The sequence below is a fragment of the Pezoporus wallicus genome, unplaced genomic scaffold (genome assembly GCF_028554395.1).
Source record: "Pezoporus wallicus isolate ANWC-B61680 ecotype Strahan unplaced genomic scaffold, APGP_CSIRO_Pwel_v1 contig_3573, whole genome shotgun sequence".
In the NCBI taxonomy this organism is placed as follows: Eukaryota; Metazoa; Chordata; class Aves; order Psittaciformes; family Psittacidae; genus Pezoporus; species Pezoporus wallicus.
Genome location: NW_026642425.1, coordinates 14,083 through 33,049, shown reverse-complemented (window position 1 = coordinate 33,049; position 18,967 = coordinate 14,083). Strand labels below are relative to the sequence as shown.

The window sequence follows — 18,967 nt, the reverse complement described above, 5'->3', positions numbered from 1 at the left end:
GCGGGACTCACTCAATCACGGCTGTGCTTATTGTCGTATCCGGTGGGGAGTAGGGAAGAAGACGGCGGCGCCGTTGCCTATCAGTAACGAGGGCTCTGATTGGTTGATGGCCGGGAAGGCCGGCCTGTCCACGCCCGCCGAGCGGGTTGCTGCACGATGGCGTCACTTCCGTCCGACGGCGCTGCAGCGGAGGTCCCGTGAGGGCGGAGCCGCGAGAGTGGGGCACAGGGCAGCAGGGACGACGACGGCGCTGACAGCAGCAGCAGCCTCGCCCTGTCCTTCCTGCCTCCCAGGGCGCCCCGCCGCGGCCCTTCCCGACCGGAGAGCAGAGGCAGCGGGGGGGCGGGGACCGCAGGTGAGCGGCGGCGGGTCCGGCGGGTAGTGCCGGCGGCAGGCATCGGGGGAGGTGCGGGTGACGCGGGCGGCCGGCGAGCGCTCCTGCTACAAGAGGCCGCCCCTTCCCCGTCTCCGGTTCCCACCCCGGGCAGAACTCCTAGGCCAGCTGGGAGCACTCTGTAGACCGAGGTGCCTGGGAGGGTGGTGCGCTGTTGGCGGAACAGAGCAGCCGCCGGAGCCACCCCGGGGAAGAGCGCAAGAGGTCATAACGCCGCCGGTGTTGCGGAATGGGCAGCTGCGGGTGGCAGTACCGGTATATGCTCAGCTGATGGCAGGGAACGCGATTCTGTTGTTGAGAGGAACCCCCAGGGTAGCAGGCGGGCCCCACGGGCTGGTGCTGGCTTCGCTTCGCTCGGAGCCGCAGTTCCCTTCACTGGATTTCCATGTGCTGTTCAGGTCTGTGGGCCAGTTCAGTCACGGGCTGGTGTCTGCAGGGTCACACCGGCGAATGCAGGGCGCCTGCAGTGGTCGGGCGCTCCTTCAGCCAGAGTCTGGTGGAATAGAGCTTGTGCTTGGCCTCTGCCTCGGGTCTTCTTGAAATGCATTTGGCTTCGACCTTCTCACTACATACGCAGCGGTTACGCTGAGCTGAGATGCTGCGTTTGAGAAGGAATTTCTGGGTGGCCTTTTTTGCTGAGTCTGCAGTGATGTTTGTGCGATACCTGCAGTGATGTTTGATAATTGAACCATATCCCGTCTTGTGGAGGACAGCGTACTAGTGGAGAGGTGTTATGCATACTACTGGTGTACAAAAGTTGTGTGCACACCAGTTGCTTCTCTGGAATGTGTTATCTCTGTGGCACTTACACCTGTAGATGCCAGTTTTCCTCATGGTTGTGCTAACAAAGACAAACTCTGCAGTGTTCAAGCTGGTAACTATGTTAGGTTCTGCTGTAAACCCATATGTTATAAAGAAAAGGTAGTCCTGTGCCAGAACAGAGAAGGAAGTTACCAACTCTGGACCAACAAAAGCTGCTTCCTGTGCCTTTCAAAAATTATTAAGAAGGAATTTAGTTAATTCGGCATAATGCATTCAGACCGTGTAAGTTGTAACCCTGTATTGTGACTTTCAAATCGTGATTAGGGCAATGTGTTCTTCCAAATTCTTCATTAGTACATGCCTCTTTTGGGGTTTGTAGCAAGGTTTTAGTAGCTGAGAGGCTGCAGGAGTTTATTCTGTGAGAAGACAACAGAAGCTATTCCATACAGGACAAAGCCTGTTCCAGCCAGCTCCAAGATGGACCTGCTGCTGGCCAAATAACATATTTGAGAAAGGCTGGAAAACACTGGGCAGCAGCAGCTGTGAGACAGAAGTGAGAAAAACAGCCCTGCAGCCACCACGGTGAGTGAAGACGGAGAGGGAGGAGGTGCTCCAGATGCCAGGGCAGAGATTCCCTGCAGCTGGTGGTAAAGGCCATGGTTAGGGATATTGTCCACCTGAAAATAATCAAGCTCCACAGTGGAGCAGATGGAGTGCCTTGAGGGAAGCTGCAGCCTATGGAGAGCCTGCCCTGGAGCAGGCTCCTGACTGGACCTGGCTCCTGACTGGACCTGCAGCCCCAAGGAGACAGAAGCCCATGCTGAAGCAGGTTTGCTGGCAGGACCTGTGGACCATGGGGGGCCTGCACTGGATCCATATGCTCTTGAAGGACTGCACCTTGTGGGAGAGACCCACGCTGGAGCAATGAAAGAGTGTGAGGAGGAAGGAGCAGCAGAGATGAAGCATTGTGAACTCACCACCATCCCCACTGTGTTTTCCCCTATGCTGCTTGAGGGGAACAGGTAGAAGAATTGGGAGTGAAGTTGAGCCTGGGAAGAAGGGTGGGGGGAATATGGTTTTGGTTTTCTTTCTTTCTATCCTACTCTTACTTATGGGCAATAAATTAAATTAATCTTCCCCAAGTTGAGTGTTTCAGATGGTAATTGGTGAATGATCTCCCTGTCCTTATCTCAACCCCCAAGGCTTTCCATCTTTCTCCTGCATCTTGCTAAGGAGGGGGAGTCAGAGAACAGCTAGGTGGGGGTCTTATAAACCCCTCACAATGCCAAAATAGACAGAACTGTGCAGTGCATCCATGAGGATAAAAAGACAATGTTAGAAGATGAATTTTGGAAATGAGTTTGGGAAGATCAGGAGCAGACAACTCAACAGTTCTCATTTGAAATATAGCAGTCATCGGTTGAATTGGTTATGTGGATGTAGGTATTTGATTGGCTAAAGCTGTATAATACTAATGAATCCATTGTGGTGGTGTCAGACTAATATTTCTTACTTCAATCTAAACCGTTTTCTGGCAAAAGTGCATGTGTATTCAGTTAACTTTCAGTTTCACTGGTGTTAAAAGCTTAGGCAAAGGAATCAGCAAGGAAGGCTGTTGAGCAGGGTTGTTTAAAATTCTTGAATCTCTGGTAAATAGTGAAGAGCTAGATTTAGAAATTATTGCCATATTAAGCAAGAAGACATCATACTGGTGCTGAGCTGCCTTTGGGACCTGTGCCTGAAGACCTTTGCTTCTGCATGGTGTTTCTTGTTTGGTTAATAAACTGGGGTGAAGGTAGGCAGGAGAAGCTGGCAACTAAGTTTGCTTCGCAGCACTGGACATTGTTGCGAGAGAACTATGGCAGTGACGGAGACTGCCGTGGTACCATGAATCTCGAGTTTTTTTGAACTGATAATATAACTGAGTTCAAATCAATCCTTGTTGATGGCAGCTTATCTTCCCATGCCCTTAAATGGCTTTACTGCCAGTTCTGTGTAGCAGCCTTCTCTGCTTTTCCCTTTCAAAATAAGTCAAATAGTAGTAGTGCCCAAACGCCTGTCTTCAGGTGTTTCTTTGTGCAGTGCCTATAAAACTTTTTATGTTCTGGGGAGCAACCATTTTCTTATATCTAGATGCAGGTTTTTTAGCTTCCCAAGATCAAGAATAGAATCCATTATCATCATCTGTTTCTTATTGATACCTAGGAAACACTGTGCCTTTGTAAGTTGACCAGAAAAGCATATGTGAACTCTTGAGAGAGGCTGATGTCTGTGAAAGCCATGGTACTGACCTTGAAGCTCAATCAGTGGTTAGCCAAGAATTACAAGGGGACAGTATTCTGTGAGTTAAGCATATGTAGCAATGTAGGTCTGTTAAATAGTGGAATTACAACAAGAAAACAACCCCCCTGGTGATAAGCTGAAATGGTGCATCAAAATGTGTGTCATGTTTCAGTCTCCTGTGTGTCTTCCTCTGAACTGTCAGCTACACTGCAGGATTTGGAGACCCAAGAGATGCATCAGAGGGTTGGGAGGAAGTGAGTAGAAATGTCAGAAAACAGAAAGATGGCTGTGTCACAGGTAGCATCTCTTCAGTGTCTAGGAAAAATTTAGCCATTTTTAGGAAGCGTTTTGTTGCTTCTTTCAGAGATGTTTTTTGCTCCTGGCAAGCTGTGCTGTTACTGTTTGTTAATGACTTGGTGTTGCCATGAGATAGACTATCTATCTGCAGTACCTTTCAGATGATGAGAAAATACTATACCATATTTTAATCTCTTCACTGGAGGGCTGATGTAACCAGCAGCAGCTTTTGCAGTGCAGTTTATCCTTTCTGATTCTTAGACAAGTTTTAACTCATCCTCTTTGACAATAAATAGGGAGATAAACTGTGTGAGTAGAACTATATATAAAACTTGGCTAAGGAAGCACCTCAAATGAGATGCGGTAAGCTTAACTGTCAGTCGTGAAAGTCGGTAGTTAGAGATGCTTGTCAGACACACACAAAATGCCTTTCATGTTCGGCACTAACTATATTGTCACATACATGAAAGTGATGTAACACTGGAGTCTGCTGTAGTTATGTGGCACAGATACAGAAACCGTTTTAACGACTGTTAACTAAAATTTCATCATATGTTCGGATTGAAAACGCTCTCAGAGCACAAAATGCATATCATCCATGTTTCAAAGTGACCAAACTTGCAGAAGATGTCAAAGTGAAGACTTCAATTTCTTCTTGCCTCTGTGCTCCCACTGCCCTGCTGACTTGTTAAAAACCCAACTGGTAGTTAAAAACCTAATTGATAGTAGAAAGCATTTTCTAAAATAACACATGTATCACTGACTCCTATCTAGATTTATATGTGTAGTTCAGGCTTCAGGGGAGCTTTATATGAGGTGTATTTTTTTAAGCATGTTGCTTAAGCACAGTACAGGTGCATTGTAATGTTTTGTAAAATGTCATTTAAGCTAAGGGGAAAGCAGTTATGTTGGCATGCTCTCAAGTTCTGGCTATATGTCAGGAATTCCTGCAAGCTTGGTACCTAGAATACTGACTGCATTTAAACACAGATTGTTGGGAATGGGGTTTGAGATGCAAGTAATAACTTGTCCTTCACTTACCTGATAAAGAAAAACCAAGTGCCTAGTCTGAAGTTTTCATTAGTGTATTTGTATGTGAGATTTCTTCTGATACCATTCTAATGAATCATATAGTTGAGGCAGCTTTTGTTGGTTTAGTAACACAAAATCAATTACTTTGCAAACTTTTAGAAAAAGTTTGCAAACTTTAGGGGAAACTTGAGGTTGCATTTAAGTTTTTTATATGTTTGACTGCGTGTGTTTGACTTCTTAACAGTGGCTCAGGATTATAGTGTAATCTAAACTGTGTCCTGTAGTATGGGACATAGTAATAAAACTGTAACTAGATCATTATTTGGAGTTATTTTTACACTATTTTATAGTGAGTTAGCCTTTTTTTTTTTTTTAAGAAGTGAAAGAAAAGGTTTGGATTCTGCAGCAGTTTCAGTTCAGGTGTACTTAAATACTTGCCTTTTCCCATATGAAGAAATTATTACCATTAGAAGAAGTAGAAATATGTGCTAATAAAATCTGATTTCCTATGGAAAGATCTAGTGTCCCTTGTCCTGCTACGTGTTTGCGTTACCAGCTGTCCCTTGTGTTTCCTGGCTGGGCAGGTGGCTGCATGAGTGCTTTATTGATAGCTGTGTGTTCAAACTGGTCAGCTGGCTGGGTTTGAGTGTTTTGTGGTGTTTAAGAGAATATGAAAAGTCATCCTTACAAATCTGGCTGCTTCTGTAACCAGGCACCAACAGAAAATATGGGAATTCAGTATGTAATCTCATCTTTGTTTAATTTGGTTGGAGTTGACAGACTCTGAGATTAATAGCTAATAAGAAATGACTAAACAGGCTGTGTAACTGTAAACTGTAGGTATTTTTCCCTAGAATTTCAGAACACTTGCATATCATCTTCCCAATTAGGTATTTTTAGTCCTGATGCTTTCTTAATATGGAAAGCTTAGTTTAAGAAATTTAGGCCATATATTCATCCACAGATACCACATATATGAGAAATATTATACTATATGACACCATGAATGTCCAGGAACATGATCAAAGCTCCTCTGCACAGCCCTAGGGGAGCTTGGAAAGACAGTAGTGGGAGGGGGAGCCTAAACGCTACCCTGCAGAGCTGCTCCCAAGGCCATCCCTGAAGCTAGCCCATCACAAGCCCATCTCCACAGGCCCAGAGGACCATAGGGGCACAGTAGGAACCTAAATCAAGAACCCCAAGAAAGGAGCACCCTATCCAGGCCCCTGCTAGGGCAGTCCAGCAGAGCATCTGCCCAGTGTCCCGTCATACTAAAGAGGTTGCTGCCCACTGCAGAGATACAGGGGCTGCAGGGAAAACCGAAAGTCTCACGGGACTTACTATGGGATGTTTACATGAGAAACCAAAAGTGGGGCAAGGGTATAGTTTAGGAGATTTGAGGAGAAACAAGTGTGGAAATACAGAGGGGATGAGAAGAGCTAATCATGTGTAGGCATTTGGCTGGTCAGTAAGCTTGCCTGACCATGCCCTGCATGTTATCAGTGCCATCTATCCTGCTCCTCACTGAATTCCTTCCTGTCTCTCCTGTGTGAGGGATCTGTGGTTACTATGAATGCAGCTACAGGGCAGAGGGTCACCATGTCCGTGGGGCATTGACTGAAGCCAGTGTGGGCATGTGAGTGTCTAATAGCCAGCAGAGATCAAACTGGATGAGCAGGTGAAGTGGCCTGGGAGCAGGGGGATTTGTGGGTCTGCTTTGCAAACAGGCAGGGTACTCAAAACAATCACATGGTAGCCGTATAACATGCCCAGTTTATTCAATAAGCACACTAATGTGAATCAGGTATATATGTATATAGTAAACAAGCACAATACAGCGATTCAGAGATATATGTATGTATAGCACAGAGGAAAATTAACAATGCGTCAAATCATTACTGCATAGAGAGAAGAGAGATTAAGAAGAAATACATTGCCAGTTACCACCAAATCATCATCTATGCGCACACTTCAAGCTGGGAAGCCCCATTGCAGGTGATGCTGTGAGTCTCAGGTAACTGGGAAAACTCGCACACATCTATAGGTGAGGTTGCCTCTGAGGCTTCAGAGGCCTGCTTTTTTTCTCAGAAACACAGCTGGCTATAATCTATAATTTTTTACTCGTGAGGCCGTGCAGTTTCTCACTTTCTCGCTGTTGGCCACACCAAGAGCATTGGCCAGGCACTCTGGCATGGCCAAATGTGATGGTCATACAACAGCTGCATGCATGTTTTCCTGCCTCTTTCCAACAGATAGTCATAATGGATAAAAAGATATATACTTTCTCAAATACACTTTGTAAAAACCTGCCTCATTAGTGCTTCTCATGATCATGAGAGGGAATCGCTCTCAGTTAGGTTCCCATCCATTACAGGGTCTGTAAGGGCAGCTCTGGGTGTGACAACAGCTGCAAGATTGTTTCTGTGTACCTGTGAGAGTCTACTGGCAACTGGAGACAGGCTGTGGCCTAGGGATTTGTATGCATGCAGACTGGGAATGGGGAGACTGGGACCCACAGGACAGCTACTGGGAGGGCCAGCTGCTGGAGGAGTCTTGCCTGCATGTGTCCTCCAGCCAGAGAGGACAGCAAGATGAGGCCTTTGCTGCTACCTGTGTTTGTGTGAGTGCTGAGTGTCTCTCGTGTATTCATATGTTCCATGAATTTGTGCCTGCTGGGAATCCGTCATCTCCGACTTTCCTGCTGCAATCTGTGGACATTTAGCAATAGCAGCAGTCTCACCTCTCGTGGGCTGCTGGTATATTTTCCTCTAGCAGTGAAGAGGCAAGTATTTAAATATATCCTGAGCATATTTTTTTATTCAAGGACTAATTACCTTTTTAAGTGCATAATCAAAATGCTACATAGAAGATGTGTCCTTATTTTTACCAAATTATTCTTACATTTAAAAAAAAACTTAGTTCTCTCCTAAAACTCTTCAGAAATAACAAATCAAGCTGTAAAATACAAAGCTAGAAAGGTAAGTGTATATAAACCTGTACCTCCAGTGACTTGGGGTTTAGTGACTTCCCTAGGTAGAGGTGACATCTGAATATTTAATAGCTCTCATTTGGTTATTCTTCAATGCATCTACATAATTGCTATTGAATTCACATGTACTTGCCCATGGTGAGGAGTTCTGTAGCTTAACTGCATTATGTGAAGGAGATTTTCTTTGGTTCTTACCCTGTGTCATGGTTTAAACCCTAGCCAGACAGCTTGTTCACTCACTCCCAGTGAATGGTGCCAGGCTGGGAGAAATCGAGGCCCCCCCCTTCCTACCCCCGGGGCTCTCCCCTTCCCTGCTCCCAGAGGAACGGGGAGGAGGATCAAAAGAGTGCAACTCCCACAGGTTGAGACAAGAACAGTCCAGCAACCAATGTACAACACAAATCACCACCGCTACCACCAACGACAAGAATAGGAGAAAATAACAAGGGAAGAGAATACGATACCACCGGCCAAGAAGAGTCCCACGCGGAAGCCCGTGTCCTTCTGGGTAACTCCCAGTTACATCCTGGGCATGATGTGCTGTGGTATGGAATACCTCTTTGGCTAGCTTGGGTCAGGTGTCCTGTCTCTGCTTCCTCCCGGCTTCCCCTCCTCCCTGGCAGAGCATGAGGCTCACAAAGTCCTTGGCCAAACCAAAACATAGCTGTCAGCTCTGTTCCAAGGCTGAAAGTCAAAACACTGCACTGCAGCAGCTACCAAGAAGGAGAAAAATGACTGCTACTGCTGAACCCAGGACACCCTGGTGGTTTCAGCTCATAGACCTTAGCCCAGGCACAGGCAGAATGTTTGTATTGCGGTCAGGATGTCATAGAATCATAGAGTGGTTTGGGTTGGAAGAGACCTTAAAGACCATCTAGTTCCAGCCTCACCTGACAGACCAGGATGCCTTCCACTAGACTAGGTTGCTAGATGTTTTTTCATGGCTTGTTCTTAAAATTTTTATGGCTCTGACTATTTTTACTTATTGGTAATACTATTTGTATAGATTTACTGAACAATTATAGTATTTGCTAAACAAGTATAGGATATTTGTATAGTTTTACTAAACAAATTATAGTTTTACTAAAACAATATTATACCAAACAATTTGGTATAGTTTCTTTTCAATCGCGGTCATTTTTTCAGTTGCTATTCCCTTTCCTCTTCAAAAGGCTGCTGGACTCAGTGTGTGCTGTTTGCACCACTGATGCTTCCCCTGAGTCCGACAGACTGGATCTGATTCATCAGAATGTTTCATCTGACTTTCCCTGTGTCCCCAGGATATGAACTGGAGCTGGCTGTGAGCCTCCTGAAGGCTGCAAAGACTGACTGCTGAAACCACTCACTACTCAGTTGGGAACATCTCTATCCTTCATCTGAGTAGGCATTTGCACACCATGTTATGGGATACCACCCACTGTGTGCTGGAGATGTAGGGTCACTAGACAGGAGAATGATGAGATGTGCAGCCTATCAGTGTTTCAGCGGTGTTTTTACAGCCAGCTGTTGCTGAAGGGTGAGGTATCAGTGGAACAGGAGAGGAAGGCAGACAGAATGGGTGTGTCCTGAGGTATGCCACTCATACGTATTTTGATAATGACATAAATGCTTTGCATGTATTTAGTAAGCTGGAGTAGCTGATATCTAACCAAATGTGGTATGTGGATAGTATACGATATATACAAATCAAATCTGGTTTATAATTTTCAGTTGATCTTGTACAAGATCTCAAGTTCTTCATTTGTGGGGTCTGTTTGTTGATTCTGATTCAAGGACTTCAGCCTTTATGGGGTAGTAGAAGTTAAATAACAAGCCAAATTAATGTTAATTGAAGCAAAACTGGGTTAGTATTATTTCAGATGAAGGACGCAGTCACTTTTGGTGACTCTAGGGAAGGACTCTGTAAACTCTGAAATCCCAAATCATTGGTCAAAACAAGTTCTGACTGTTTTCTCTGGTTCAGATATATATTCCTGCCTGGGCAGAAATACCTTAGACCATCCCTGTAGCCTGTGTTCCTTTCTGGAGTCCCTCTCAGTGTTTTTACTGATGTGAAATCCTGTCCTCATGTTGCTTGGTGTTTTACACCCCCAGCCTTCTCTGTGCATTGGTTGGAATGCATTATTATACAGCCTTCTGAAGAATGCCAGCCCCTGGGATTGGCTTGATAAGGGCAATGTATGAGCTCTCAAGTATTTTGTCTTCTACAGAGTTTCCTAAAATGGCATAAAGCAGTACACAGACTGGGAACTGCTTGAGTGCTTGTGAGCAGCTTGCTTCTAATGACCGTTGAAGCTGGAGCAGTCTCTACTGGGCCTGTGCTTTCTGTAGTGAAGGTACAAGTGGAATGTTTCATTCTTGGTTGCAGATAATGCACAGCAAAGTGCTCCTGTCTTAGCTGCCCCTGTAGGTGGTGGTGCTAATGGTTCAGCACTGCTGCATTTTGGAAAGTCACTATAGTTAAAACTACAGTGCCCTCCAGTTCTAGTCCCGAAGGAAAGGAGATCCCTTGCCTCTCCTGGTGTGGTGTGTGTCTGGTGTTTTCCAGGGCGTCTGCCAAGTGGGCTGTAGCATTGTACACTGTGTAGATGAACCACACAACTGTTTCTTGGAGCTGTCAGTCTTGACTGGGGAGCAAGGTGAAAAAAAAGGTCACCCAGCATCTAGGCCCGCAACAGCACACTGATGCTTAGTGATGGTACTCTAAAAGGAGCGTTTCCTTGTTACTCTGGCAACTGTTGCACCCACCAGCCTCTCCCATCTCCTCTCAAAATTCTCCCCTAGATCTTTTAGTCCCACAAAATCAAGAACAGACGGTATAACATCTGGCCCATCTCAGAGGTGAGCAAAAGAAGATAAACGAACAATTATTTGGCAGTCACCTCTCAACTTTGCAGAGATGGCTGGCTGGAGGGGACCTTTCTTGACAGAGACAATTGTCTGTGCATGGTGCTTGCTGGAACAAAGGAGGGCGTAAGTTTAACCAGGTGCGCTGGGCAGCAGAGGCAGACAGCAGTGTTCGAAGCAGTACTCGAAGCAGTCCTGGCCTCTGCCACATTCCAGACATTTCTTGCCAGGACTTGTGTCTCTTGTCACAGCAGGCTCCCCAGTCTTCCTTTTGTCTGGCTGCTGGAGATCAGTGAGTTTCAGGGTCTGCTCTTTCGTTCCTCCTTCTTCCAGGAAGGCACCAAGAAGTATTTCCTCCCTTTCCGTTGTCTTACACTTCTCTCAGAGGAAATGTAGAAATAAAAACTGCAATTACAACGTTTGTTTAATGTTTTTTATTTTGAAAATGTTATTTTTGCTGTCAAATATGCATTGGTAGTTAAAAAGAAATAAACTCGGGTATTGTCTGCATTCCTGTTATTTAAAAAATAAAGTGTCAAACCCAAATTCTTCTGGTTTATTACACAGCTTGATAGTGATAAGGGAGTACTGTGCCACAGTACTTAATTAAATCTCATTATGATGTTATTTCAGGCATCATAGCCTTAGTGCTGCCAAGTTAGTGGATTTTTGATGCCACTAGTAAGCCTGGACCCTCTCCATTGCTGGAAGACATAAAGTGTAATTTATTTATTTATTCTTTCTAAAATATTCAGGAAACAATTACAGTTGAAGGCAGCAGATAACTTGCCAGCAGAAATTCCAGCTTTTCAGTGTTTAGGTAAAACTGAAGTTCTTTGTGAGCCTGTATCTGTTGGAGAGGGCAAAGGTTCTTTGTCCAGTGGACTGTCTTGAAATCCTTTTCCAGCAAAGACCTGCAAAACATATGTTGTGTCCCATTACAGATGGAGGAGGTGGGTGAATGCTGGCTGCCTCTCAGCTAGAGAACAGTAGCTACTTTGCACTAGCTACAGCCTGACAGTTGAGACAGTCTGGGGCCATTCTGTGACATGTTTTGTGACCTAATGGTTTTAGTCTTTGTGGTTTACGTTAGTTTGCCACCTCTTCTGGCACGAATTCAGATCTCTTCACCTACTGTACTACCAATTCCATTAATTTTATATCACCTGATGTTAGTCAAGTACCGCAAAAGCCACAAATGCCACAAACTTGAGCAAGTCCCTTTGTTTGTCCAGGTTGCCCCTAAGGCATTTCATAAGCCTGGGAATCAGAAAATGGCAGCTGTTCACCACACACTGTCTATAGTAGCCTCAAGACAGGCTTAAAACCAGAGAGTATCTGTAAGTCTTTACTGCAGGACAGCTGTCTGTAGCCACCTGTCCTGGCAACACAAAACTTTGTTATTTAAGGACAAAAAGTGTTACAGGGCATGGTTCTCTGCCCACTCCTTCTGTAGCTATTGGAGACACTGGCAAGTTTTGACTGAGGATACCAGTATTTAAGTCCAGCATGGTTTATAGCTGTGGGACTGTCCTGGGTTCAGCAGTAGCAGTCATTTTTCTCCTTCTTTGGTAGCTGGTGCAGTGCAGTGTTTTGACTTTCAGCTCGGGAACAGAGCTGATAACAAGGATGTTTTGGTTTGGTCAGGGACTTTGTGAGCCTCATGCTCTGCCAGGGAGGAGGGGAAGCCGGGAGGAAGCAGAGACAGGACACCTGACCCAAACTGACCAAAGAGGTATTCCATACCACAGCACGTCATGCCCAGGATGTAACTGGGAGTTACCCAGAAGGGCTGGGAGTCTGCAGGGTTGGAGGAGGTATCTGTGGGTGCTTGGTCGGGCTGGGGGGGTGAGTTATCGGTTGGCTGGTGGTGAGGTGTTGTATTCTCTTCCCTTGTTATTTCCTTTACCATTGTTATTATTGGTGGTAGCAGTAGTGATTTGTGTTATACCTTAGTTACTAAACTGTTCTTATCTCAACCCGTGGGAGTTGCATTCTTTTCGATTCTCCTCTCCATCCCTCCGGGAGTAGGGGGAGGGAAAGAAGGGGGGGAGTGAGCGAACGAGTTACCTGACTGGGTTTAAACCACGACAGGGACTAATAGAAAAGGGGGGAGGGGCTAGCTTTGTCCCCTTGCTGGGTGGAACCAGCATGTATACAGCTTGTGCTTGTTCAGTTCTGCCAGTGGATGGCGTGACTGAGAAACCTAATCTCATGCTGCTGGCAGAATAACTTCCAAATGAGTTTAAAAGGAATATGTTCTTAATAAAAGAAGATCAAGAACCTTTCCACTTTCCCCTGACATGTTAATAGTGATAATCCAAGGCTGGGGATCATTGCAGAGGTACTTTCCTTGTAGGAACCAAGTTGCTCCTGGAAACCCACAGATCCTCCTAATTCCACAGCTGCCTGCTTACATGTATGTAAGTGTGTAAATCCGTCAGTGGTCTTCAGTGCGTTGCTTGTCTTTCTGACCCTTAACCAGCACAGTCTTACAGCAGTATGTGTCTTGAAGTTGGTAGTCCCTGGTCTGTCCTGCCTTCCTTTCTTCCCTTTGCCTTCAGTAAAGGAGAGCACAGAGCTTTGAGATGGCAGCTTGAGGTAAGAGCTGACCGTTTGTCCCGGTGCAGAACTGTCTCCCTTCTTTTCCCTGAACTTTTTTTTTTCTGTGTTTCTATGTTGAAAGCAGATACCTGAATGTCAGTTCTGCACAGTATCTGAGAAACTATGCAGAAAGTCATTTGCAGAAGGTGAAGCTGGATTAAATGAGATGAGAATTAAAGTTTAGACTTTTCAGCAGGAGGTTATCAAAGGCTGCAGTAGATTATTCACAGATTTAAAAAAAAAAAACACAAATGTTTTACTGAAGAGTGTGTTTTCGTTTGGACAGGAGCTAACGGAGGTGAAATGACCTGTGTTACACAGTTTGCAGCAGAGCTGCCCGTGACATGTCTGATGCTGAGGCGGCTGTTATTCTAGGTCAGCTCCATGGCAGAACCTGCATATTCTTATTCCTAGTCTGCCCCTGCAAGATTGCCGACTTTGATGCAGTACCAATGTGGCAGTGGTAAATTAAGATCAGTTATTGTTCATCTGTGCTTCAGCTGCCGAATTGCATTGTCAAGCCCAGTTTGGCTGTGGTCTGAATAGGACTTGTTTTTAATATTATAGTTTCTTCTGTTCTGTTTTACAGGATCATGGATTTTCCAGGACATTTTGAGCAAATCTTTCAGCAGCTCAACTACCAGAGGCTTCATGGTCAGCTTTGTGACTGTGTCATTGTGGTGGGAAACAGGCATTTCAAAGCCCATCGCTCTGTTTTGGCAGCATGTAGCACACATTTCCGAGCTCTGTTTACTGTAGCAGAAGGAGATCAGACTATGAATATGATTCAGCTGGACAGCGAAGTGGTGACAGCAGAAGCTTTTGCTGCTCTGATAGACATGATGTATACTTCCACACTAATGCTTGGGGAGAGCAATGTTATGGATGTCTTGCTGGCAGCTTCTCACTTACATTTGAATTCTGTTGTTAAAGCATGCAAGCACTACCTTACTACCAGGACACTGCCGATGTCTTCACCAAGTGATAGAGGTCAAGAGCAAAATGCACGCATGCAGAGGTCTTTCATGCTGCAGCAGCTTGGACTGAGCATTGTGAGCTCTGCCTTAAATTCTACTCAGAGCACAGAGGAACAACCAAATACTATGAGCTCCTCTATGAGAAGTAACATTGAACAGCGCACTACTTTCCCTATCCGTCGTCTCCACAAACGTAAACAGTCTTCTGAAGATCGGGCCAGGCAGCGTATTAGGCCTACCATGGATGAGTCTATTTCTGATGTGACTACAGAGAGTGGGCAGTCAGTAGTTCATTCACGGGAAGACTTCTTCTCACCGGATTCACTGAAGATTGTGGACAACTCTAAGGCTGATGCTGTTGCTGATAACCAGGAGGATAATACTCTTTTGTTTGATCAGTCTTTCAGTACTCAGGAAGATGCTCAAGTGCCCAGCCAGTCTGACAACAGCGGAGGAAACATTTCACAGATGTCTATGGCATCCCAGGCAACACAAGTGGAAACCAGCTTTGACCAGGAGGCTGCTTCTGAGAAGAACAACTTCCCATGTGAGAATCCAGAGGTCAGCATGAATGAAAAAGAGCACATGAGGGTGGTGGTGAAGTCTGAGCCCTTGAGTTCCCCGGAGCCTCAAGATGAGGTGAGCGATGTCACTTCCCAAGCAGAGGGGAGCGAGTCTGTTGAAGTGGAAGGAGGAGTAGTGAGTGCAGAGAAGATAGAACTGAGTCCTGAGAGCAGTGATCGTAGCTTTTCTGACCCACAATCCACTACTGATAGGGTGGGAGACATCCATATCATGGAGGTGTCAAATAACCTGGAACACAAGTCTACCTTCAGTATCTCAAATTTTCTAAATAAAAGTAGAAGTGGTAGCTTCAGTGCCAATCAAAACAGTGATGACAATATTCCAAATACCACCAGTGACTGCAGAATGGACAGTGATGCCTCTTACCTAATGAGTCCAGAGTCAGGGCCTGCTGTTGGCCATTCATCTGCCACTGTCTCTCATGTCGAGAATCCATTTAGTGAGCCTGCAGATTCTCATTTTGTTAGACCAATGCAGGATGTGATGGGTCTCCCCTGTGTACAGACTTCTGGGTACCGTGCAGCAGAACAGTTTGGCATGGATTTTCCACGGTCGGGCTTAGGCTTGCACTCCCTGTCAAGGGCAGTGATGGGCTCAGTAAGGGGTGGAGCTAACAGCTTTCCTGGTTACCGACGCATAGCCCCTAAAATGCCTGTGGTGACCTCTGTCAGGAGCTCCCAGATGCAAGATAACTCATCCAGTTCCCAGCTGATCATGAATGGGACCACTTCTTTTGAAAATGGGCATCCATCGCAACCTGGTCCGCCACAGCTGACACGGGCATCTGCAGATGTCCTTTCAAAATGCAAGAAGGCCTTATCGGAGCACAACGTCTTGGTTGTAGAAGGTGCACGCAAGTATGCATGCAAGATCTGCTGCAAGACGTTTTTGACCTTGACAGACTGCAAGAAACACATCCGTGTGCACACAGGAGAAAAGCCTTATGCCTGCCTCAAGTGTGGCAAGCGGTTCAGCCAGTCCAGTCACCTGTACAAACACTCCAAGACAACCTGCCTGAGGTGGCAGAGCAGCAATCTGCCTAGCACTTTGCTTTAACCTTATCCACTCCAGGCCGGAAGGAGCATGCCAGTGCAGAGATCTAGCTCCCTGAAGAACATGAACCCTGTTTTCTTGAAGGCTGCAGGCTTAGAAGCTGCTCTGGTCAGTCAGTGAACACAACATATGATCGTGCCACACACACAAAAGTCTTGGTTCTATAAATTGGGGATATAACTGTACCTACCTCACAGGGGTGTTGTGAGGCTTAAACAGCTGTAAGCGGAAAACTTGAGGATCATCAGAAATCACACTGTAGATGTGTGATTACAGTGATGTACATTCAGGCCTTGGGCTGATGGGGATAAAATCAATAAAGCTCAGCAGTTCCTTTGCAGGGCAGAGGAGTGAGAGCATAGTTATCTCAAGAAGTAGCATGTTTCAAGAATGAGAAACTGAAGTGCAAATTTCCTCTTTTTCTTTTCTTTTTTTTTTAAATTTTTCCCCCCTAAAGTGTTTTGTAAAATTTCAAGCATTTAAATAAATGACCTGTAAACCAAGTTGTTGCATTATGTGTGGACAGTAATGCAAGCACTGTTTACTGTAACTAATGCAGACCACGTATCTTGAAAAGAGAAAACTTTGGGTGCACCTGTCTGACATAATGCTTTAAAATATGCTAATTATAAGAACAGTTTTAGGGTCATGAATGTATGTTTGGCTGTTTTGTAGTAAAGGACACTGTGTAATGAAGGTGCTTAAATTAAATCCAAGACAGGTAACTTTTGGGCTGCCAGATGTGTATATGATTTGAATACAGCAAGATCTGGGTGTTTGATTTTTTTCTGTAGAAACTTGTAGTAAGTGATAAGTGAAGTACTGTTTCTTGTTCGTGCTGTTCTTAGCAGTATTTTAACCAATTTGTATCTCTTATGTTAAAATTCTATATACACAGAAGTCTGAAAAGAGCTTGTCTTTGTCTGCTTTGTTATTTTGAAGGAGAGAGATAATTTGTGATGGCTTTTTTACTGTGTAAGATAGTCTTTTGCTGTTTCCCATGCTGATAGTGAATTTGATCCCTGTTATTGCAGAAACATATTGGGTTTTTTTTGACACTCGTATCTTTAGGCTTTAATTTCCTCCTCTGTACACTTACTTTTCTTCACAATTGTGGATTGTTCTTCAGGTCAAACCAGTCAGGGATAATCCTCATCTGCCATATTTATTTATGTCTTTATAAAATGTAGTTGTCAAATCTAGTCCTTCCTGTTAAAACAGTGTCAAAAATGTACTTTTCCACATACATTTATAAAAAAAACTAACATAAATTTGATTTTAAAAAATAGCACTGTACACGTTGTATAGCAGAAATTCAGTGATCCTTATTCTTCAAGTGAGTTGTGTAAATCTTGCTTTAATTTCCTTTTCTTTCATGCTATTGTAACTAACACTGTCTGCAGTGGGTTTCTTTTTTTTTGTTTGTTTGTTTTTTATTAAAGATACACATGAACTAACTACAGGCATTCAGCATATTAGGTTTGTAAATAAAATTTTGGGGCACTTCTGTTGATAAATACTGCCCTGCCTTATGTGAGCTGGGTCAGAGCTACAGCATGTCTTTTCTGCTCAGGAGAGACAGGATTTACATTTCATAGTGTCTAAGTCACAGAGCAACAGCTTTCCATTAATATTAAAAAAAGAATGGCAAACCTTTCGCTCTTTTTTTATTCTGTCCAGCAAATGTATCCTCCGTGATGATATTCAGCAGTTTTATGGAATTTGTGCTACCTAATAGTTAGCTTTCTTAAACATCTCAGATTTATATTTAGATAAACTGAAAATAAAGTCCTAATCCACAGTTCTGTAGGTCATTTAACAGGATGATATCAAAACTGTTGAAGCACAGAAACCAAACAGTCACTAAACTGTCACAAACCAAAGGAAATATGGAAATCTTTCTGTACCTGGCTTTATGTGAAATAGTAGTCTGCTAATAGGGAAGTGTGTCTTTAATTACACTGCTTCATGTTGAAAAAAATTGCCAGATGTCTGTCAAAGTGTCATTTGGACCTTGAGCATCCAAGGTAAACAGGAACATAGAAACACAGTGAATGACTGGATTAATTCATTTAAAATATTAGTATTTTGTCATAGGTTTTATTTAATGGTCATATTTCTGGCTCTTGATTTTATAAGCATTAAGGAAATGTGCTGCATTTTTTAAAAGCATTAGGATATGCTGTATTTTAATTGCTAATGATTTTGATATCGGGCGACTAACAGCATTGAGCTATACTAAGCAATCTCACTGAAACATTAATAAACTGCAGTATTTTGTACTTCAGTATTTTCTCATGTATCCTTATTGGTAATGTCCTGACATTGTTTCAACTCCCTTGCATTTCTAGTGTTTTGTTTTAAAAATAGGGGGTTTTTGTATTTTCTGTCTGGTCCTATAGCACATCTGAATTCCTTGAATTCTTACACATCACAATAAAGCATCTATCTGAGTAAGGAGATTAGAGTAATTAAGAACTAATATGAGCAGATAAATATACTTAACTATACTTTTGATCTGTTTTTATAAAAAAATGATATTTCAAAATAACAGAACTTGTGCAGGAGGACTTCTGTCTTCTTTCTTTAAGAAAAGATGCAACTTAGAGCATTTTTTGGAAGTAGCAATTTTAAATTTCATTATTCATTGAGATCTAGTGCATCTGGAGGAGCACACTGCAAACCCAGGAGCCTGTGGCTGGCTTGTTGCTCTCTTAGACTTCCAGTATGAAGCAATACCTCAGAATTGTTATCTCCACTTAACTACCCTCTACAGTAAAACGAGAGTCTCTCATCTCAAAGCCTAGTAACTTTGTCAGAATTTATCACTCTGACTTTTGTTCAAAATTTAACTTTGCAAATGCTACAGTGACATCTCATGTGAAGATGTCCATATGTTAGTAGTATGAAACATCTGAAAATAAACTCTGCATTTTTGTGCTGCTGTGTCTGACTTGATTTACTTGTTTATGTTATCCTGAGGTCTTTGCCAAAAGCATATAATGTATTGACTAAACAAGTAATGCTTGTGTTTTAGCTGACTGGACTCTTTGTGTTACTAGTCACTTGACAGTGCAAAGTAATCCTATTCAAATGTAGGCACACATGCATTTTTTGTGAAATGGGGTCAAGCATGTAGTGCTG

General features: G+C 43.9%; 1 protein-coding gene across 7 annotated transcripts; it reads left to right on the top strand.

Annotated features, from left to right (window-relative positions):
* Positions 1–269: 269 nt before the first annotated feature.
* ZBTB5 (zinc finger and BTB domain containing 5) lies at positions 270–16,548 on the top strand. 7 transcript variants are annotated; one of them, XR_008975058.1, is made up of 3 exons: positions 270–355; positions 7,143–7,382; positions 8,930–9,612. XR_008975058.1 is itself a non-coding variant. In XM_057430449.1 (3 exons), the coding sequence occupies exons 2-3, from the start codon at positions 9,410–9,412 to the stop codon at positions 15,824–15,826; spliced, it is 2,034 nt and encodes a 677-aa protein (XP_057286432.1). In that variant the 5' UTR covers positions 270–355; positions 9,038–9,409; the 3' UTR covers positions 15,827–16,548. The 7 variants fall into 7 exon arrangements, 6 of the variants coding, with proteins under 6 accessions (XP_057286432.1, XP_057286430.1, XP_057286433.1 ...); XM_057430449.1 differs by lacking the exon at positions 7,143–7,382 and adding an exon at positions 13,798–16,548 and having other exon boundaries at positions 9,038–9,414; XM_057430447.1 differs by lacking the exon at positions 7,143–7,382 and adding an exon at positions 13,798–16,548 and having other exon boundaries at positions 8,930–9,414.
* Positions 16,549–18,967: the final 2,419 nt, after the last annotated feature.